Source organism: Megascapheus bottae, chromosome 16 (assembly GCF_031878675.1).
Source record: "Megascapheus bottae isolate mThoBot1 chromosome 16, mThoBot2.hap1, whole genome shotgun sequence".
In the NCBI taxonomy this organism is placed as follows: Eukaryota; Metazoa; Chordata; class Mammalia; order Rodentia; family Geomyidae; genus Megascapheus; species Megascapheus bottae.
In genome coordinates, this window is record NC_143524.1 from 10,619,992 (window position 1) to 10,643,785 (window position 23,794).

The window sequence follows — 23,794 nt, forward strand, 5'->3', positions numbered from 1 at the left end:
TCAACAAAGGCAAGGTTGCATGGCCACAGCCCTTCTCACAGCTTCCTTCACTTCCTTGTTCCTCAAGCTGTAAATCAATGGATTCAACATGGGGATGACCAGCGTATAAAACACAGACACCACCTTCTCTTGCTCCAGGGAGTACTGGGAGCTTGGCTGGATGTAACTGAAGCTGATGGAGCCGTAGAACAGAGTCACAGCGGTCAGGTGAGAGGCGCAGGTGGAGAAGGCTGTGTGTCTGCCTGCAGACGAGCGGATGCGCAGGATGGCAGCCACAATGAACGCATAGGAGACCATGACCGTCAGGAAAGTGACCAGGGCGATAATGCCTGAGAAGACCAAAAGCAGCAATTCGTTCATGGATGTGTCCGAACACGACAACTGTAACAGAGGGGGGAGGTCACAGAAAAAGTGTCTGATGACCTTGGGCCCACAGAAGGACAGGTTCACCAGGCCTAGGGTGTGTGTCAGTGAATTGATCAAACCTCCCAGGCAGGATCCCAACACCAGCCTGACACAGGCCACTTTGGTCATGGCCACGGTGTAGAGCAAAGGGCTGGCGATGGCCACGTAGCGGTCATAAGCCATGGCTGCCAGCAGAAAGCCCTCCGTGGTCAGCAGGGTGACGAAGAAGAAATACTGCACCAGGCAGGCCGAGAAGGAAATGGTTCCCTGCTCAGCCAAGAAGTTCAGGAGCATGTTCGGGGCGAACACGGACGAATAGCAGGCGTCTACCCAGGCCAGGCAGCTGAGGAAGTAATACATGGGCGTGTGGAGTTTGGGGGTGACGTGGATCAGAAGCAGCAGTCCCAGATTGCCAGCCAAGGAGGTGATGTAGATCAGCAGGAACAACACGAAGAGGACCGCCTTCAGATCCTCCCGGTCCGTCAGTCCCAGAAGGATAAACTCAGTCACCATGGTCCAATTGCCCCCAGGTTTTGGATGGTGTTTCCTGGTACCTGAAAACATCGTTTTAAGGGGACCACTTGGGAAACTTTAACTAGAATGTCTTCTGTCTGTGCAACATGGTTCACTCACTTCTATTTACAAAAAAAAAATCCATTATGGGGAAGTATGAATATGAGAGTCTTAGCTACAGGAGGCTTGTCTTGGCTATACTTAATAGGAACAAGAACCTGAAGGTATGTTATGATAAACTTCCTTTATAATTAGTTTCTGCTGTATTTTTTTTCTCAGACCGAGAGTTTTGTTTCCAGACTCGTTTGTGCTAGGCAAGGTTACTACTACTGAGTCCACATTAATAAAAATAATAGATGTGACAAAGGACTGAGACCTAGCATGCCAAACTTCTGAAGTCAGGCTTCAATATAGCGGATGATTTTGGCTTCAGAAGTATCCAACGATAATGGCACAAGGATTGTGTATGCTGGAATTTGAAATATGATTGTGATGTATATTTGGGTAACTTGAGGAGACACAGATGGGGATGGGATAGACAAGTGGAGAATGATGGGATCGGTGACATTGATCAAGAGGCATTGAATAAACTGACACATTGATTGACCTGAAACCTGCTTGTACTTAAAGATAAGACAGGAGAAAAGTAACTTAGAGCTGTTCTTTGATGTCCAATAGCAATACTTACTACAATTCAACAAACAGAACTGCTTTCATTTCCCTGAGAAAAAGCAAACCCATAAAACAGAGTAAACCCACCAAGATATCAGTACTTCTAAGGTTCATTTAAGTCCATGTTTAATCTCATCTTGCTTGTGCAATGTAATAATACATAATAATTTCATACCTATCTTCTGATTAGTATAAATTATACATGAAAATGTAATATTATTTTCTTATATGTGTGTATATGTGTATATATATATGTTTGTATATGAACTTAAAATGTCAGTTGCATATTTTCGGATGAGATTTTTTTAGCCTGGATTGTATTGTTGTAGTATTGCTTTGTGAATCACTTGAAAATTTGATTTACTTATTCTAAATCATACTGCAAACTATTGTTTAACAATGACAGATTTGAAAGCAGAATCTGTAACCTGCTTCTTTTCATATTCCTTAACCCTTATTCTCTCTTCTTTCACATTTAGTTTTATGTGATTCTAAAGCAAGGTATTTTAATTTCATGACTTTGGATTCTAGTACTGACTGTTTATTACTTTTGTTGTTGTGATAATGCCCTATTTATTTTGGAGGCTAAATAACAGAATTACAAACAAGGGCTGGACTTCAGGCACTGATTTTCTACAATGATATAGTAGAACAAACAAGTTCTATCTAGTCGAAAGCATGATACTGATCAGCCCTTTCCTCTCAGGACAACTCCTGCAGGAAGGAATTTTCTATGGGGGCCAGAAGGCTTTAGATTACCTCTTGATCCTGACAAGTGCAAATACACATAAATATTTTAAGCCTTAGATACTGGCAACTTTACTTCTAAATAATAAAATAAGGAATTACATTTATATTGGTAGCATCATTATTCTGTCACTTTAAGACCCTGTTACCTATAAAATGGGTAAAAATCAGAAAAATTTACATTGCAAACAAAGACAAAAAATAAAACAACTGTATTATATTTGGGTCATCTCTACCGATAATTGAATGGTACTGTGTTTCTGACTTAGATTAACTTGAATTGTGAGTCCGAGTTTAGGAAGACTAATCCATTGAGTCAAAGCACATATTATTAATAAGCAGAATTTGTACAACCAAGATGGTATTAACAGAAAAAGGGATGGACATGGACATGCAGGATAAGGGATGAGACTAGAGGACAAAATCATCATTTGCCCTTCCCCTTGAACTTGAAGTGTTTGTTAATAAGGTATCTATTTTGCCCTCCATTAAACAAGTAACTGATTTTTTTAATATGACTATGTAAGATTCAAAGAAGTGAATTTAACATATTATAGAAGAAAAAATATTTAAATCTCATCTTATTTAAGAAACTTGTGGCCATGCCCAAAGTTGACTTTTTTCTTTGTTTACCCCAAACAAAATTAGAAACAGAACACTATTATTCAGTTAAAGATATCTTACTTTTAAAATGATGCATTACTTGGGTGAGTAATAGTAGTACCAGGTAGCAGGAAGGGAATTCAAATTTATCTTTTCATAGGGTAGAATCAGGGGCACAGAATCCTTGGTAAGAAACTGGGGGCAAAATGATTAAAATCATGCCAAAGCTTTGAGGAGAGGCTCAGTTATATATTTGCATTCGTCCAAGTGGGAATCTATCCCCAACGGAATTAATTGATTACAAAGGTATAATATGTGCATTAGTAACTCTTTCTGGATTTCTTCAGAGATTTAGAAAACTCTCAAACATATAATGACTCCCCTAAGACATTTTGTTTTCTTGAATTTTATAATGGAGAGAGGAAAACGTGGAGAAAGTCTGGTGGGAAAGAGAATTATGATGTGACAGCATTAGCAGAAATGATTTTGGCATGCTTCTCAGAGCACATTTTTTAGACGTCAGTCTCAAAAAAATAAATCATACGTGGTTAATGCAATGGAACAAGATGTAAATGCAGGAGAAAACAGGGAGGGGGTAACATTGTTCAAAAAGAAACATACTCATTACTTAATATAATTACTATAACCCGTCTGTATATCACTTTTACAAGAAAAAAAGGATTCCAACTGCTGTGGGTGGTTCATGAGCGCAATCTTATCTATTCAAGGGTTTGAGAACTGAGGATCATAGATCAAAGCCAGCCCAGGCCATCAAACCCAAGAGACACATCTCCAATTAACCAGCAAAACCTCAAAAGTATAGATGTCATTTTAATTGTAGAGTACCAGCCTTGAGAGAAAAAGACAAGTGAGTGTAAGAGGCCCTGAGTAATTTTTTTCTTTTTTTCTTGGCAACCTAAATGGCATGAATAATAATAAGCTACAAACTATTGCTTCCTGTAAGGTCCACCCAACTCCTGGCACCTTTCCCTCTCATCTAACACCTCAATCTACTAATATTTGTGTCCTTTGCTTTACTCTATCCTGTTAAAATTTAATAGGATGTTTCACTCTGTTTCTGCCTGGTCATTTGGATAAGAAAGCTAAGAATTAGTCATTTTCCTTCGACTAAAATCTAATTTCTTTAATGTAACTTTAAATCCCAATGTAACTTAATATCCCTAACTAAAAAAATTAATGAGGAGATTATAGATACACATATTTAGTATTACTATAGAATTGATTTATTACAGAAATTAATGGCCTATTGTTTTATAAGTCCTAGAACTTTGTATATAGTATATTCTGGTTTTTTTATTTTCTGCTACAGCTCATTCCCAGCCTATTTGTGAGGAATAAGCAATTGATATCTATGAGACCAATATTTCCTCTTCTCTTAGGGAATATTAAGCTAAGGACAATTCTTCCCTTCAATGATTCATGGTTTTAAGTTCTTACAGGGAAGACTTCACTTTGTTCATTTTATTGATTCCTAAATATCTTATGCTTCTGAAGCTATTGCAATTTGAATATTTTCTATATTTCAGTTTAAGAAAACAGGCTCTGAATATCTAAACATAGTTGATCTTTGCTTTCTATTTGTTCTTATCAAGCCTAGGGGTTAGCAAACTGAAATTTCTCATTGATAGTTATAGAATCAGCAATACACAGTACCTTTGCTTATTTACTAAGGCTTTTGTCACTCCCTAATAATCATCTTTTTTTAAAAAATTACTTCATGTGTGCTTGAAAACGAGGAAGAGTGTATAAACTCCAAATTCTGTGATTATTTTGTGTTCCTCTGTTGAAAATATCTTGGGGTCAATTTTTTGTTGTTGTTTTGCTTTGTTTTGTTTTGTGGGTCATGGGGCTTGAGTTCTTCAACTAAAGGCTACCACCCTACCCTTCAGCCAAGTCCCACTTCCCATTTTCTAGATGTTAATTGGAGATAAGAGTCTCAGGTCCTTTTGTGCCTGGTCTGGCTTGCAACCTTGATCATCAGATCTCAGTTTCCTGAGTAGCTAGGATTGCAGGTGTAGCCACTGCGCCTGGCCTTGGGGTCATTTTCAACTCTTTTTTTTTTTTTAAATCACCATCATTTTGAAAAGATCTTGATTAAATACCCTAGGTTTATGCTTCACTGGTCTATGAGAGACCTTGAATTGAATATGTTGGAAACAGGCTGAATGCCCTCGGAGTAATCTTTTTGGGTTTCTTTCTCATATTCTTGATCTTCTAGTGTTCATTTTTTTCCTTTTCTTTTTGATACTGCTGTAATTTCAATACAGAGCCTCTTGAATGCTAGGTAAGTCTTCTACTACTTGATGTCTTAGTCCTATGGCTTATTATGGATATGTTCTCTAATCCTTTTACTATTAAATCGTGATTTTTTTTCTAATTTTAAACTGGCCCTAGTACCTCTCTCTCAGATCCAAAAATCTCCACACAAACTTATTACATTCCACTATCATCTGGACATTTTCATTAAATTTTCTTCCTCTCTGATTTTTAAGCTATTTATTTTGTCTTTAATAGTTCTAAACATCTCCAATCTCTTGAGATTTTTTTGTCTTGAATATACCCTCTCCCTAGAATGTTCCCCCTTTAGAACCAGTGCTACTTTGTTATCCTTCACTTCATTTTCACTTTCATTGTAGTAGGGACAAGTTTTAAAACTTTCCAATCATTATAAACATTCATTCTGAAGAACATAAACAAAAACTGCTCTCTTAAATATGTCCATCTTTCTCCTTTATTCACCTGCATCACTTGTTTTTTTCTTTAGATTTTTAGTAGCCTTTTCCTTAATCATTCATCCTGTCACATTCTTATATGTAGGTAAGAGTGACATTGTAAAAAATTTCCTGAGTCATGTCAATTGTATTTTCTTCAGAGCTAAAGTTAGGGGTCATTGAAAGAGTCTTTAAAACATCATCCAATTATTGATGGGAGTATATGTATAACATGTTATATTGATGATGATGATAATGATAATGTAGTTGTGTGAGTGGCTTGCAATTCCATAAGTCAGGTTTGAGTATGAGGCTTCTTGACTAATGCTATCCCTTCCTTTCATTATCCCTCATTTTCTCCATCCTGTCTCTACACTCATTGCATAGTTCATTTTTGACGTAATGGACATTTCATGTAATGATTAATTTTTTTTCCTTTTTCCTTCTTTTATTCCTGTGTCCTCACCCTTTCCAAGCCATCAACACATTTCCACTCAATGGTATTTGTTTTAATAAATAGCACAATAGTTGTTGGGAGGAGTTATGCCCTTAGAGTCCTCCTCTAAGTATAACATTCTTTAGGCAATCTGTTTACATGTCAATGAATTGAGTTACATATATGCTATCATGCATAACTGGGTTCTGTGTAACTCACATTTTTATTGTGTACTTCTTTTAAGATTTTTATGCTCTTGCAAAACTTGTGTATTTTCTTTTCTTTGAATCACATTTCTCATTTACAATATTCCTTAGTTTATTTTTTGTTCTTGTCTGACAACTTGGCTTTTACATTAAATTTCTTCAGTTTTACATTGCACAATGGGATTATCACAACAAAGGTACTCAATAGAAGCATGTTTATTGAAAGGTGTAACAAGTAATGAGCCATTTTAGGGTACCATTGAGAAACACGCTCCATGTTTTTTTTCACTGGAAGAACGACGTTGTATAAAATATATTGATGGCAGCATCTAGATGAAAATATGTTAATTTTTCACAGAGACAACAGTTGATTTGATAAATGCCTAGTTTTAGAATATTGCTTTGATCTGAATCATTATCAGCTTTTTCTTTTTAAGTTACAATGAGCTCATTTAGACTGAAGCATAAAGACTTACTGGGGAAAAAAAAGAAATATATTTTTCCAGCTTTTGAAGGAATAAAAACACAGAGCTACCAAAATAATGAGTGCTTCTTTTCAAGCTTCAGGAAGAAGGAAAAACTCTTGTCCTAAACATCCCAAGTGTATCTTGATAACTTTGTGATGTTGTTCTTAATATCATATTTTAAAGAAAATATATGTGGAGATTAATGTCAGATGACTGAAACCCCAGATAAGATTCAATCAAGTAGGTCTTCTCATCCACGGAATTGATCTCTTGGCTGCATCTTTTACATCCTTATTCCTCAGGCTGTAAATCAATGGGTTTAGCATGGGAATCACCAGTGTATAAAACACAGCAGACACCTTCTCCTGTTCCAGGGAATACTGAGAGCTTGGCTGGATGTAACTGAAGGTCACAGACCCGTAGAATAGGGTTACAGCAGTCAGGTGAGAGGCACAGGTAGAAATGGCTTTCTTCCTCCCCTCGGCAGAGCGAATTCTGTGGATGGCAATGAGGATGCGAGTGTAAGAGACCATGATGATAAGGAACGTGGACGCAGCGATGACCCCAGAGAAGATCAAAAGCAGCATCTCATTGGTATGCGCATCCGAGCAGGATAGTCTCAAAAGAGGAGGGAAGTCGCAGAAGTAATGGTTCACAACGTTAGGACCGCAGAAATCTAGCCTGAGCAATCCTATCGTGTGCGTCAGGGCATTAACCAGCCCACCCAAGTAAGACGCAAGGACCATCTGAGTACAGACGCTTTGGGTCATAATGGCGGTATAGAGCAAAGGGTTTGCTATGGCCACGTAGCGGTCATAAGCCATCATGGACAGGAGAACGCCTTCGGTGGTCACGTACACTGCAAACAAGAAACTCTGAAGGACACAGCCCACAAAAGTGCTGGACTTGTGTTTCGATAGGAAATGGACCAGCATCTTAGGAGCAAATACAGTGGAGTAGCAGATGTCGCAAAAGGAGAGGTTACCGAGGAAGAAGTACATTGGGGTACGAAGCTGGGCGTTGAACCAAATCAAGATCATCATCCCCCAGTTACCAGCCAGGGTGATGAGATACATCAGAGTGAAGAGCACAAAGAGTGGAATCTGTAGGTCCGGATTCTCCGTCAACCCTATCAGGAGGAATTCCTTCACACCTGTGCCGTTACCACCTGCCATGCATTCGGGTTTAGTTCCAGATTAAGATGATGCCACTCAGAGAAAAAAAATAAATGATCTCCCGATTTAAATATTCATTGTTTCCTGGAGACACTTAGGGTTCCCCTGTAGTGAAGATAAAGAAAAGGGATTCGTTTTAGAACTGGGTCATATGTGTGGAAGACAATCCGTGTATTCATATTTGTAAATTTTAACATGGGTTATTTTATTCCAGAGAATCATATTTCAATCCATATATTTTGATTCAAACTTGTGAAAGATTGATTATTGAGATGGGTTATTTTATTTCTGATAAGCACATTTGAAATAATAATAAAAAGAAAGGGTTTATGCCAGGCATGGTGTGACTTACTTGTGATCCAAACACTCAGAAGGCTGAGGCAGAAGAATCAGGAGTTCCATGACAGTCTGGCCTACACAGTGAGTTCCAGGCAAGCCTGGGCTATCTACAGTGAGATACTTAAAAAAAAATCAAATTGGATTTCAAAAACCAAACCTTGTCATCTGGTAAAATTTTTCATAATTCCAATATATAGTCAAATCCACAGTTGAATACCAGGCTCAGTCATTCTACAGCATATGCTAGCAAACTAATGGAATACTGAACAGATGTGGTTCACACCTGTAGTCCAAGCTACTCAGGAGGCTGAGATCTGAGGATCAGAGTTCCATGCCAGCCTTGTCACTAAAGAACGTGAGACTCTTATGTCCAGTTAATCACTAGAAAATGGTAAGTGGCATTGTGGCTCAAGATTAGGGAGGTAGCCTTGAGCCAAAGAGCTCAGGGACAAGTACCAATCCAAGAGTTCAAGCCCCATGACCCACACAAAAAAAGAGGAAAACAATTAGCTGTAAATAAGGAGAACAAAAATCGACCTTTCTATTTGTTGGTTAATATTGAATGATTAAGTAAAAATTAAGATTGCTATTTTATTTGACATTTTTTCTTTACATCATTATGTAATTGTGCCACTACATTTTTGTCTTTTTATATCAATGTTGAAGCAATTAATTTTAAACTCCATTCCCCAAGTGCTAAATGATATGTGAGAACCTAAAATATATTTCTATCAGCTTTTGTTTCATTTTTGAAGCATAGCCACTTAATACCATATTTCCTGAAATGACGCATAAATAATTCAATACTACTTAACAAATCAATGAATAGAATAGTATTTATGGTAACAAACTGGTTTATCCATTTGTATTTTCATATCTTCAAGAAATACTCATCAGTTACTATGCTGTGGCAAGTTATTTTATATTTCTTAGGAACAAAGTCATGAAGAGGGCAAGGGCCTGCCCAGGAGGAGTTCAAATTTTGTTACAATCATAAAGACAAAAGCTACTAATTAATTATAATAATGACTTTCAAAAAGCGTGAAAGAAGATGGGAGCAAACAGGGAGTCAACTGGAAGAAATGAAGGGAGGAATGAAGGGGCAAGAAGACAGAAGAGGAAGAGGAGGAGGAGGAGAAGAAGAAGAAGAAGAGGAGGAGGAGGAGGAGGAGGAAGAGGAAGAGGAAGAAGAAGAACGTGGAAAGAGGAAGACTGTGGTTTGAGACCATCTACTTAGAATGACAGTGACAGTATATAGTAGGAAACTAACTGACTGTGTTGAATCACTCCTAGAATGCCAGGTTCTCAGAAGTCCAAGTTAGAAGTATGAGGCAAAAGGAATACGAATCTGCCTGAAAAATAAACTGAAGCAATAAAACTTTGGAATTCATGACTCTAGAGGGAGATCACTTGTTTACACACTTGTTTACTACTAGGCCAAACTCCCAGCCTAATCCAGGGTTCTTTACTCAAATAACAAAAAGACTTCCAACCAAACATATACCATTTTCCATATAAAGTAGCATATGATAGGTTTATGATTAAAATATCCCTCGGCAGAAACCATTAGTTAGCTTGTCAAACATACGTTATTCAAAGAAGAAAGATTTGTGTAGAAAACTGACAGAAGTGATTTCATTATGTGGATATCTTTCTTTTTTAAAAGAATGTTCCAGGCCAGGAGTTTGGCCTAGGGGTAGAGTGCCTGCCTAGCATGCACAAAGACCCAGGTTCGATTCCTCTGTACCACATACACAGAAAAAAGCTGGAAGTGGTGCTGAGGCTCAAGTGGTAGAGCTCTAGCCTTGAGAAAGTCCAAGGACAGTGCTCAGGCCCTGAGTCAAGCCTAGGACTGGCAAAAAAAAAAGAATGTTCCAAGAAAAGTAGTGGATAGCAGGCAAAAGGGATGCTTATCTGGAGGGCTTCATAAATTGCTCAAATTAAAAAGCAAGGGAGACTGACTTAGAATCATAAACGATATTATATTTGAGTATGTTGGACAGTTTGGAATGCAATGAACTGAAAGGCAGTTTTGTACTAAAGGTCAATGTGTATATGATTTGTATATTTATAATCATACTGTAGCACTTACCTGCACAGATGCCATGTCAGTAGGTAGGCAAGAAACAGGCAAGACACTCAAGGAGGGCAAATATTTTTAAAAAATCTTTGAGAAAGTTGGCTATATTTTATATGAGGTTAACAATGAGGTAAATGAGGTAAGTCCATACTGTATAAATTTGAATGAAGGAAATACAACTTAAATGATTATTTTTAAGATGTGTGTTTCTGAATGGAACAATTATTGTTTGTAATGTAAAGACAGAAATGGGTTTGGGAAAATTTGAGTTAATATTTGTCATTTGATCATAATATCTAAAAGGCTTAAAAATAAGGATAAATTTATTAAAATGGCTTATAGCTCTGTCTGATAATTGCAACTGTCAATTATCAACTTTTTCTATAGTGTAAGGGCATAACAATTTATTTTGATAAATGAAGAAAAGAGAGCATTCTCTTTGTATTTTGTCATTCTGTGTCTGCAGAAAACATGTTTGGATCTGAATTGCAACACAATAGCCTTGATTTATTTGTGTGTGGTCTATGTGAAGTTATATAAGATGCTTCATACAAGTAGCTTTTGTGAGAATACAAGTCTTTTCTATTTTCTCTGTGAAATATGCCTGTCACATTAAAAATATAAGATATACAAGTATACAACAATGCAAGACTATATGTTGAAAATGAACTTTGCAACTGGGGTGTATGGGCAGGAAAGTGGGAGAAAAACAAGGGAGAGCATAACCATGTTTAACAAGAGATGTACTCATTACCTTACATATGTATCTGTAACTCTTCTAAAGATCACCTTGACAATAAAATTAAATTTAAAAATATATAAAATCTGCACATCATTTCTAGGCAAATATAAGATGTTATGCTAGGCATTCAAAATTTCAAGAAGGATATTTGAATAGTGTCTCTGTGGAAGTTGCTCTCACGAAGATAGGGTTTGAGTGTGCCTGGGAGGTATGTGTTGAGTATTGGTACACCAAATTCCAGGTACTCATCCCATAAGCATGGGTTAATCCCTCAAAGCTGAGAATGTCAATCAGTTCCCATCTGTATTTTATACCAGTGACTTCTGGAAAATTGATGAATCTAAGTTCAAATCTATACAAGGAAAAGAGCAAAAGGAGATGCTTAGAAGCAGTGGGGTTTGGGGTAGCTTTTTTTTTCTGTTAACAGAATCAGCTTGCAAAAGAGAAAAAGAGTTAAGGGACTGGCAACAAATGTAATACAATTAAACAAACACTTTTAAAACAAATGGGGCACTGTGTATTGCTTAGTAAAGCTTTTTATTTATCTTCTGCAAGGGTGCTTAAAGTGTGCTTTAGAATGCCCATCATTTTGTATTTTCAGTCAGCAGAATCAAAATTGGTTAAAAATAAAACATTGTCAGAATCTAATTGGAGATACAAATGTGATTTTTTTTCCAACTTCCAGATTAATACTTCAAATTTCCTGACAAAATATAGATGTTTGTTTATAAAATATAAAATTTTATCACAGTAATTTCTTAACAGCATAAATGATATATATATACAATGGAAGAATATGAAATCTTCAATTCAAATAATTTATATATTTATAATTTAATGGAACCCAATTAAGACTCTACCAGCAAACTACCTCTATGTACCATGGCCATAACCGTTAAGCAAAATACAAAGAAGTATGGTATGTTTTCATTTAACTGTGTAGAATATAAGCCAAAAGCTACTAAAAGAAACTTAGCAGTTGATGAAATAGCAATCATAAAAATTTGTGTACTCCAAAAACCTGCAAATTCACAAAGTGATTCAAAGTTTTATTTCAAATCTCATACATGATATATAAAAATTAGAGCTAATAAGTTAATAATGTTATAGGAACAAAGTTAATATGCAAATTTTCATGGCACTTTTCTGTACTAACAGTAAATTTCTGGAACAGAAATAAGTGAAGTAAATGTCATTTATACTACCTATGGAATAATTATTAAGAAATAAATTTAACTGAATTAATCCCCTAAAATATGGATTAAAGAAACTGAAGAAGCTGAAAATAAAATTATTTTATGTTTATTTACTGGAAGAATAAATATAGTTAAATATTCATGCTATTCAAAGTGACCTACAAACAACATCAAAAATAATTGCTTTCAAATGGGTAATTTCAGGTAAAGCTTTATGCTCTATGTTCTGAGGATGAGGATGATAACTTTTAGATTGGATAGAAAAAAACAAGGGCTTCATATTTCTTTGGCAGTACAGAAGTTTGGATTTATGGCCACACATTTGCTAGTAGCCAAAGTACCCTATGTTTAACACCCGTCCAACCCTATGACAAAATTCTTCTTTTTCTATTTTTTTTGTTTTCTTATTGTTTGTTATGCCTTTGAAAAAATTGTAGCTGTTGTCTGCATTGGTCTTGGGGATTGAACTCAGGACTTAGGTGTGATTCATAAGTTTATTTTTGTATTTTTTTCCAAGACTAGAACTTTACCAATTGAACCTCTGCTCCATTTCTGGCTCTTTGTGTTTGTGTGGGTTTGGTGAACTAGAGATAGGAGTCTCCAGGACAGTCCTAACAAGTCTGACTTCAAACCAGAATGCTCAGATCTCAGTAGCTGAGATTCCAGGTGTGGGTCACCAACTCCAGCCAGATAGCAAATTCTTCATTTGAAAATCCATTTTCTTTTATATAGCTTTTTAAAGGCATTCTTCACATCCTTGTTCCTGAAGCTATAGATCATGGGGTTAAACATAGGAAAGACAACCGTATAAAATACTGCCACCACCTTATCACTATCCAGTGCATAGCTGGTGGTGGGGCGTAAGTACATGAATAACAGTGTTCCATAGAATAAAGTGACTGCTGTGAGATGGGATGCACAGGTGGAGAAGGTTTTGCTCCTGCCTCCTGAGGACTTGATGCTCAAAACAGTGAAAAAGATGCGGACATAGGAGATACAGATGACTACGAACGTGCTGATCTGGATTGTGCCACACAGAGCAAAGAGCAAAAGCTCATTGATGCGGGTATCTGAACAGGCCAGAGCCAGGAGGGGAGGGATGTCACAGAAAAAGTGATTGACCACGTTGGAACCACAGAAGGGGAGCTGGAAGGTGAGAGAGACGTGCACCAGCGAAGTGACACTTCCACAGAAGTAGGCCAGCACAATGAGACCGAGGCAGACGCGGCGAGACACCCGCGTGGAGTAGAGCAGGGGACTGCAGATGGCCGCGTAGCGGTCATAGGCCATCGCTGCCAAGAGGAGGCACTCGGCGTCCGCAAAGCAAGCAAAGAAAAGCATCTGGACCACGCAGCCAGAGAAAGAGATGCTCTTTCTGGAAGCCAAGAAGTTGGCCAGCATTTTCGGGGCGATGGCTGTGGAGTAACTGAGGTCTAGGAAGGACAAATTGCTAAGGAAGTAATACATGGGTGTTTGTAGACTTGAAACTGTATTAGCAAGAATTATTAAGCCCATGTTTCCCAGCACAGTTAATGAATAGACGATGAGAAATACAAAGAACAGGGAGATTCTGAGAGGGAAAGAATCTGTGAATCCAACGAAGATGAACTCGGTAGGCCTGGAATCGTTTCTCTCCCACATCTTTGTAGCTTTCTTCTTTCCCTCTTTGAAAGTAAATGGAATCAGACGATATGAATTGTCTTGAGTCACGTGTGGGCCATAATCTTTATTCTGTCTTTGAGAAAGCAAATACCAGGTTAAATATGTCACAGATGTGGAATTTTTGTGATCTGATTTTGTTTGGCTTTTTCACTTAAGTAAAACAATTAAAATTGTTTCAGAATAAATATTACTTAGTACATATTATGTCACAATATACATGCTTTTCATATAACATTGAATAGTTAATTGCCTCAGGAGATGAGATAGGATAGGATAAGAAAGGTGACGATGGTCTATTGAAGTGACATCCTATTTTTACAGTCTGAAATTTGTGTCTCTCTAAAGGATAATTAAGGTAAAAAAATGAAAGATATGCTCACCAATAAACTACACTGTCTTTATCCACAAACACATATTTGAAACAATCCAGCAAATGCCCTATACAATTTTTAGGGGTAGGGGATGTAGCTCAAGGGGGTAAAACCTGGGACAAAATGAAGGATGTGGTGATATTGTTAAAAAAAAGAAATATACTCATTATCTGTTTTATGTAACTATAAGCTTTCTACACCACTTTCACAACAATTTTTTTTAAAAAGAGTTTCTGTTCATGGAGGTGGCATTTTATGTAATATTTTCAGAAATAATATAAAACAACCATGTAAGGCAACTAGATTTAAAGAATCAGCTACTAGAGGCCCAGTGGTAAAGTGCTTGTCTAGCATGCATGAAGCCCTGGATTTGATTCCTCGGCACCATATACACAGAGAAAGCTGGAGGTGGTGCTGTGGCTCAAGTGGTAGAGCTCTAGCTTTGAGAAAGCCCAAGAACAGTGCCCAGGCCCTGAGTTCAAACCCCAGGACTGACAAAAACAAAACAAAGAAACAATGGAATCAACTACTAAAATCTGGTAACAGAAGTTGGTTTATCCTTCTTTAAGAAATAAACAAAAAGCTTTAAAAACATTGTATACCATTAATTGGGGATTCTTCCTCTTCTATAATATTTTTTATATATTGAAGGCACAAGTTTAACAAGTGCAATATTACAAAGAGATAGATAAACACTTAATATACTACAATATCTTTACTTTTTTGGTTATAGTTGGCAAATTTGTGTGTGTGCACGCATGTGAGTGTGTGTGTGTGTGTGTGTGTGTGTGTGTGTGTGTGTGTGCGCGCATGAGCCCTGTGGCTTGAGCTCAGGGCTTGTTCGCTGTTCCATACCTTTATCCAGTAAGGCTAATACTGGAACACTTGACCCATACCTCCATGTCTCACTGTTTTGTTTGTTTGTTTTTTAGTGGTTAATTGGAGGTAAGAGTCTTGCAGACTTCTCCCTGGGATGGCTTGGAACTGTGATCCTCAATCTCAGCCTTCTGGGAAGCTAAGATTTACAGTCACATGCCTCTAGCTCCCAGCAGTCCATCACATTTTATAAAGAGAATTTTTGAGAATTGTGTTTGCTTCACTGAAAGAATGATTTTGTCTTGTGGGAAATCAAATGCTTTTTCCAACGAAATGAAGATGGCTTTGTAGAGCCCTAACGACAGTGAAGCCATTTTGAATTCAGACTCCATTTTAATGGTTTCCCCAAAACTCACCAACAACTAGTCAGTGACAAACGTCAGAGTTCTAGATGTAAGAGAGCATTGTAAATGTTTTTTTCCCTTTATTGTTTAAACTTGTGCCTGCAGTCAATGAGATCTTGATTTGAGTAGTTTAAATGTTAAGCAATTGTATAGTAACTCAACTGGGAACCCCCAAGACCTGACTTTGTTTAAAATCCCTGCTGACAGGAGTGTAGGCTCTTTCTCAACTCAGACCCACTGCACTAGTGATAGTTGTGAATCTAGGCTCAAGCTTGTAACAAAGAGTCATTCTTTTACATTGGATTCAGCTCCTTGGTGGTCTTCGGCGACACTGAATTTAGGACACAACAGCTTGTTAAGTTTTTCTTAGCGTTGTTGAGAATTAGAGGCTTTATATATAATATATATAAAACAATAACAATATATAGTTATTGTCATTTTTATTGTAAAGGTGTCATGCCGAGGGATTATAATGACAAGTCAAGTAATGACTACATTTCTCTTTGGACAATGTCACTATTTCCTTTTCTCTTTCCCAGTTGTTTCCTCCCATCCCTATTCATAAATTGTGTGGTTCATTTTCAGCAGCGTATAGTGAGTATTATGTTTGCATTTGTTCAAACTTTGCCCTACCATTTATTTGCCCCCTTTACCTTCCCAAAGACCAATAAGTGAACAAATAAAACAAAAGGAAAATAAAATAGAAACAGCAACAAGGAAATAAAATAAAGCCTCTTGTATCCATTTCTTAGAGTTTATTTTGATAGATATTATTTTATATGATAATAATCGCATAGCTACTGAGAATATCCTCCTTAGGTCTCACTGTGTTAGATTAAATAGAGAAGTGAATAACTTATCATTCCCAGTGCAATCTTTTTTGCTCACCATCCATTGTGTTGACTTATAAATGAAACATATTGAAAGTCTCACTAGGAACAAGAAACAAGTGAACAATTACACATGAACCATTCAAGGTATATGGAGAAGGGAGTAGGACCCCCACCAGGGCAAAAAAAAGAGGGAGAGAAAAATGAACAGAGCAAAAAAAATGTGGATTTGAAGCTCTAATAGTAGCTTTTAAAACCCTATTATAACTCCAAAAGAAGAAACCATCTAACAAGGAATAATTGGCTACTTATTTTTTATTTTATTTTTTTCTTTTCTTTTTTCTAATCAATGCACTATGTATGTTGTATGCAAATACCACAATGAATCCAAGGACTGTATGTAATTAACTTAGTGAGATTTGTAATGATAAAAGTATTTTAAAGCTCACAGAATTGGGGTTTAGACAAACTTGTGTTTAACTCTAGACTTTTTACCTAATCTTGTAGAAGTCCCTAACTTTTTCTATGCCTACATTTCTTTGTTTTATTAACATAGACATTATCATAGGTGAAATGAAGGTTGTTCTAAGCTGTTAGAGCATCTTTCTGGGAGGTTATTAAATTGGAGATGCATTGAAATGCATGTTATACATTACACAATTTTCTTATCAATGTAAGTGGAATGATTAAATAACTCAATATCTGACTTTGAAATGCTATATTTTTCCAGTTGATGTTCATAAGCTTCAATTACAAACCAATAAATATATATTATGAGTGATCATGAGTTATGTACTCATAGAATTGTGGCTGAATTTTGTAATATAAGAAGTCAAACTATGTATTTGTTAAACATTTTATTTTTTTTATTTTTGTGTTTTTGACCATCTTGGGCTTGAACTCAGGCCCAGAGCATTGTCCTTTGACTTTCTCAAGGCTAGAGCTCTACCACTTGAACCTCAGCATCACTTCTGGCTTTTTTCTATATATATGCTACCGAGGAATGGAACCCGGGTCTTTCGTGCATGCTAGGCAAGCACTCTACCACTAGGCCTGAAACATTTTAAATAGAGAAAAGTAACATTGTTCTCAAAGGAATAAGTTGAAAAATGTATTGGTCAATTATTATTTGTTATAATTGTCAAAAATAAGCAAAGCTTATATACATACATTTTTCAGCCTATGTCTTGTTTCCCATCCCAAATACATATGCAAACTGAGAAAATTCTAGGTTATCAGCATAGCCAGAGTGCATGTAGAGTCAGTCCATCATCCTGTAACATTCACAAATAGACATTTTTCAAGGATTTATTTGCTTACCTTGCCACCATCTACAACTTTGATTTACAGGCCTTACTTCGCACAATAGGTTACCAATATTTCTCTCCAGTATATAAATATGAGATTTACAAGGGAGGAGTATTTGTCTTCCAGTTTATGACAAGTGGGACAATATCCCAAGACAGTGTTCAGCCCCAGTAGAACACTGTGTGGCAATTACTTTCCTTCCAGTGGGGTAGATTAGCTGATTTCTTTCAAATGAGAAATATGAAGATTACAATTGACTTAGGGTGAATTATAATAACCTAACATATAACACAACCATTGACAAATATTCTATTGAACTCTAAAAATAACAAAATTTTTCTATGTCATAGAGAGAGGAAGTAAACCCGTATACTTGGATATTCTAGTCTTCATTTTCCATTAAAAGGAAAGTAACTGGGGACCTGGAGTTTCGCCTACTGGTAGAGTGCTTGCCTAGCATGCATGAAGATCTGGGTTCCATTCCTTGGTACCACATACACAGAAAACAGCTGGAAGTGGAGCTGAGGCTCAAGCGGTAGAGTTCTAGCCTTGAGAAAATCCAAGGACAGCACTCAGGCCCTGAGCTCAAGCCCAAGACTGGCCAAAAAAAAGAAAAACAAACAAAAAAAGTTCACAAAAAAGGAAAGTAACTGAGGGAATTTCTAAAACATATGTTCAATCACTGTTATTGAGAAGCATCTCTGGCCATCCCCTTTATGTTTCTTTATCAAGTAAATGACTGTTCAGGACCATATCTCTTTTTTTTTTTTTTTTTTTTTTTGCCAGTCTTAGGCTTGAGCTCAGGGCCTGAGCCCTGTCCTTGGACTTTCTCAAGGCTAGCACTCTACCACTGGAGCCTCAGCACCATTTCTGGCTTTTTGTCTATGTATGTGGTACCAAGGAATCGAACCCAGGTCTTTGTGCATGCTAGGCAAGCATGTTACCCACTAGGCCAAACTCCCGGCCCCTCAGGACCATACCTTGAAAATCAAGTTGAAGAAGTCAGAGAAAAGTGTGCAAGCAACTAGAATTTGAATGTAAATATTACACATCGTAAGACTGGGTCTTAAATGATGTAATCTAACTTCTGTTAATTGTTAAATTGTGAATAATAATTAACTAATTCATCAGATTCTTGTGAAGTTAGCAAAATGGCAAAATGCAAACAAGTGTATGGAACAATATTAAGAGCATAAAATTCATATCAACATTCTGATCTTTCTTTAATAATTAGAATGATATTTCGTAATGCATAAAATGCAAACTACCTACTAAATATTGTACATTATGTACTTTAGTATATTTTACGTGAAAAGATAGAATGTTTAACACAAGCAAGTGAACTTTTTGTGATATCTGTTAAAGGACAATAGAATCAATGAATTTAGAGAAAATACCAACCAAGCCTTGCATAGTAAAATAACATACATGAGTAGGAATTAACAGCAGGCAAAAGAAAATTCAGAATGAGAACATTTGCCCCAATCTCTTTCTTTTTAATTTAACAAACTTTCAAATCCAGAAAGGTATAGCGAAGTAATTGTATTTTGAAATTACATAAGCATATCAAAATAAGTCAGACTCTGTCTGTAGTATGCTTTTACTTCAAAGGATTATACTTAGGATATCTCATAAAGGTTGACACTTAACAGGTAAACAGTAAAACTGCTCTGCTCACCATAAGCAGAAATGGAGTTTTCTGGCAGAAATCTCAGACAGGAAGAAACAGTAGGTAACCAAGAAAATGAGGAGATAAACTGGCAGGAACAAAGGGAGGACAGTGAAGGAGAGTGTCTCAGCAGAATTCCTCTCACAGACAGCCATGCTGTTCTGAGCAATCTCCCACTTGGTTTTCTTTCCTGAAGACTGGAAAATCAGGACCTTAGTGTTTAACTAGACACGAGTAGCAAGGTTGTGTGTAGTGTTCTTCACAGTTTCTCCTCTGATTTAGGTGGGTCAGACAAGGCAAGGACAGAAATCTCATTTATTTATGGCTCTTTCTATGCAAAGACTTATCATTAGGAGTAACAGCAGCAGCCCAGAGCCTGCAGCCCACTGTCCAACAATACTGTCATCTGATTTTCTTTTCCATCACTCACTGGTGCTTCCTTTAGACAAAGATAGCTTCTGGCCACGGAATTGACCTCACAGAGCTGCGTGTCTGGGCCCAGCCTCAAGGTGACATGCAAGGTGATCTAAGACAGTGCAGGTGTTACTGGTCTAAGGTCACAAGGATATGTTGAACCTGCTAAATCCAAGTCCTTGGAGAAAAACGAGCCCAAAGCCTTCCAGGGAGGGAAAAACAAAAACAAACAAACAAAACAAAACCAAGCCATGAAAGAATACTTTCATCATTGACCCTACTGGCACAGATTTCAGTCTTATTTGCCCAGAGACGAAGGAATGTGTAGAATGCTGTTTCTGAATTTGTCACTTAGGTGCTAGAGAACAAGTCATGCTTCTGAATATTAGGATCCACAGTTTGATAAGTAGTCCAGAACCAGAAAACCTGGAAATACCCCAAATGGATAGAGCTTGTCATGTTTGGAAGCTGTACTGAGTTATCCTTAACATCAATACACTTTTATCTAAACCTCGTTTTCCCTGCTACATGAGGAGATGCGGCTTATTGATTAGCTGACTTTCATTTTTGGAAGATATATTCCTCTTCTCTATGTAAACCTTTTAGTCATTTAGTACTAAAGCACTACTATTGACAATCTCCAAAGAATCTATGCATGTGCCCACTCCATGAAAAGCAACATTCCTGCTCCTTCATAAGATAATTGGAGGGGAAAATCTGAACAAGGACATAATTACAAGCAATAAAGTTTGCAAGGTTTTGTAAATTTCTTTAGAGATAGTTTTAATCTAAACAATAAAATGCCTGTAATAAATCTGGCACAAAGAAAGTCACAGACACTGATGAAGTTTCCAGTGAGGAAGATGCACACACACACACACACACACACACACACACACACATAGCACTGAGATTCCTAGCCTCTTCTTTTTCTTTGGGGAAACCATTGAAATTATAAGCATTTTCACTTTTAAAGTATTTATGTCCATATAATACAAATGATGGCATTATAAAAGAATAAATATAGCAGGGTGCAGTGGCTGACACCTGCAATCCTAGCAACTGAGGAGGCTGAGATCTGAGGATCAAGGGTCAAAACCAGCTTGGCATAAAAGGACCTGGACTCTTATTTCCAACTAACCTCTAGAAAATTGGAAGTGTGGCTTGGCTCAAGTCATCTGGCCGTAGCCTTGAGCTGAAGAACTCAGGGACTATGCCCAGGCCAAGTTCAAGTCCCATAACCCACACATATACACAAAAAGAATAAATATGGTCATAATTTCCCCAGTTTAGTAAGTGCTATGGCACTTTAATGTATTACTATTGTGGTAGATTAAGTTTATTTCTACTGCCTGTATTATCATTTGAACACACATTCATGTCCTAACAGTAATGTCAGTATTTGTGAATATTTCACTTTCATTAAAGAAGTGATACCTAACCAGATACCCATGGTTTATACCTAAGATTCTTTGTACTCAGGAAGCTGAGACCTAGAAATTTAGAAATTTGAAGCCATCCCAAACAAATATTTTCAAGATTCCATTTCCAAATTGCCAATGCAGTACTTGTCTGCAGATGTGAGTGTAGTGGGCAGGCAAACAGCTGTGTAAGACTGTGAGGGCCTGAGTTCAAGTTTTGGTAATCTCACAGAAAAGGAAGAAAGGAAGGAAGGAAGAAAGAAGTTGATTTTTTAAGGATGTAGTGGTACATAATTATATTTCTAGCAATGGGAGGACAGGAGAATCAAAGGTCCAGGGAAGGTTGGACTAGGGGGCAAGATAATACCTCAGAAATAAATTTAAATCTTAATAATCTTCTAGGTTGGGCAAAGATACAGGAACACATTACACATTACACACAGGGCATTGCAGATAACAAACTGTATATAGGAATTGCAAAATGTAGTATAAATAAGGAAAAACAGTCAGAAAAATATCATAATGATAGCAGCAAATTTTGAGTAATCCATGTTTGTCTTCCAAAACTCATTAGAAACAAACATTCATTGGAAATTAAATTAATACACAAGAGAAGATGTTCCCCAGGGTACACAATAGTATTCCTTCATATAAGCAGTTGCTGTTTAAAAGGACCACAAAGTAATACAAATTTAATGGAATGACTTGAGAACAAAGAAAAGCCACTAAAGATCTAAAAACCCAGAGTCACACTGTTTCAATGCAAGACAATAAAGGTAAGCTGTAAATGTGATGTTTTGCCGCTTTTGAAGGACAACCTTCAGTTGGAGGATCAAGATTTGACCAATCAATCAGAAAAGTCTAAAATTAAGAGATCTGTATCAGAAGAATACACTCATTTTTCAATCTCAAGTATCTCTTACCTGACTAGATTGTAAAATGATAATTATTTATACCTAATTACAAGATTAAATAAAACTAGACGCTTTTCAGAAAACTGCGATGGCATTACTGGAATTACTTTTCAGATAGTGTTGTAGATGCATACAAAAGACATGAGACTATGAAAGTACATTGGGTTACTTTTCTTAATTTGAAAAGATGAACATGTGTAACAATTCTTTGGGAAGTGGGAATAACTGTAGGTAGGATCTCTCAAGCCATGTTGATGTCTTCAAATTGGATAATAGTAAAATGAAAAATTAGGAAAACTTAATTTTGCCTTGTGTTTAAATCATATTCATGAGTTCTGGCCATTGATAAAGATGGATTAAGTCGCAGCTCTCTAGTTGTAGCCAAAAGAGAACTTTTTATTTCTTATTTTATTTTTTTTGTTGTTGTCAAGGTAATGTATAGCGGGGGTATAGTTACATTCACCAGGTAGTTGGTGTATTACTCTCACACACTGATACCCTTTCTCATGTGTTTGTCTGCATGTCACTTCTTCTACCCCCTCCCAATCATCCTGTTTTTGTGATGAGGAAATTGGAGAAAGGGAACTACAATTTCTTACCAGAGAATTATATGACCAAGGAAGAATTGCCATGGATAACAGGAAAGATCTGAAGGCAAATAGTGCAAGGAGTAAGTTACATTTACTGATGAACTTAATTCATGTATAGTAGGTGTTAGTTGTATCAAAAGATTAAATCAAATAGTGTTCCAAGATGAATGTTAATTAAATATTGCAAAAGTAGTGATAGATACAAGTAAAGCAAAAATAGTGCAGGCAATCTTTTGCCTTACTAAGGAATTAATCTTAGAACTGACCCTCATCAGAGTACAAAACTGCAGATTTGAAAGTATTTTGAATCTGAACTTAACAAGTACCTCTAGAGGGAAATTTTTGAAAAAATAAGAGCCAGATTCTACTGGTTACAAAATTACCTACTAGCTATAATTCTAACTACCTGGCTAGACTGAGATCTGAGGATTGTGATTTGGATAGATGAATTTGTGATATTCTTATCTTCAACTACTAAGCCAACACAAAAAAAGAATGGATTCATGGCTCAAGTGTTTTCATCAGTAATATAGATTAGACACTACATTGGACATGAACTTTATATTTTTGGAGAAAAGGGAGTCAGGGAGGGGTGGAAGTGTGAGAAAATGAGACAGGGGATAACAATGTTCAAAAAGAAATGAACTCATTACCTTACTTATGTAACTAATTCCACTGAATGTCATCTTTACAAGATAACTTAAAGTTAAAACAAAACAAAAATCAGTGCAAACATGAGAATCATCATTCAAGCTCTGTTACGAGCACACAAAGTAAATTAATTAATCGAGGTAAAGAAAGAAAATTCATGGATGCGCCTACCAAAACAAAGGGGGAAAGAAATACAAGCCCGGACAAAACAAAATATAAGATCTGTAACAAAATTCGAATATTAAGGCTGACACACAAAAAAATATGGTTTCTGTCTAATAAGTTTTCCTTTAACTTTGGTAATTTAACAGCAAGTCCAGTAAAAGGAAATGGAAACTATTTAAAAACTCATAAAATATGTTAATGTATTTAATGCAGTGGACATAAAAGTTCAATTTATTTTAACACATGGATGAATTCATCCCCTGAAA

At 36.6% G+C, this 23,794-nt stretch overlaps 3 protein-coding genes across 3 annotated transcripts; all 3 read right to left on the reverse strand.

Annotated features, from left to right (window-relative positions):
* On the reverse strand, positions 1-969 carry LOC150052735 (olfactory receptor 5J3-like). Its single transcript, XM_090349209.1, has one exon. The coding sequence runs from the start codon at positions 967-969 to the stop codon at positions 1-3; it is 969 nt and encodes a 322-aa protein (XP_090205335.1).
* A 5,586-nt stretch (positions 970-6,555) lies between these two features.
* On the reverse strand, positions 6,556-7,956 carry LOC150052736 (olfactory receptor 5J3-like). Its single transcript, XM_090348810.1, has one exon. The coding sequence runs from the start codon at positions 7,954-7,956 to the stop codon at positions 7,018-7,020; it is 939 nt and encodes a 312-aa protein (XP_090204936.1). The 3' UTR covers positions 6,556-7,017.
* Positions 7,957-13,015: 5,059 nt separating this feature from the next.
* Positions 13,016-13,954, reverse strand: LOC150052737 (olfactory receptor 5AS1-like). Its single transcript, XM_090348811.1, has one exon. The coding sequence runs from the start codon at positions 13,952-13,954 to the stop codon at positions 13,016-13,018; it is 939 nt and encodes a 312-aa protein (XP_090204937.1).
* Between the last annotated feature and the right edge of the window lie 9,840 nt (positions 13,955-23,794).

Coding starts and splice junctions, on each gene's coding strand:
- LOC150052735 (XM_090349209.1), bottom strand. CDS start 969: ATGTTTTCAGGTACCAGGAAACACCATCCAAAACCTGGGGGCAATTGG.
- LOC150052736 (XM_090348810.1), bottom strand. CDS start 7,956: ATGGCAGGTGGTAACGGCACAGGTGTGAAGGAATTCCTCCTGATAGGG.
- LOC150052737 (XM_090348811.1), bottom strand. CDS start 13,954: ATGTGGGAGAGAAACGATTCCAGGCCTACCGAGTTCATCTTCGTTGGA.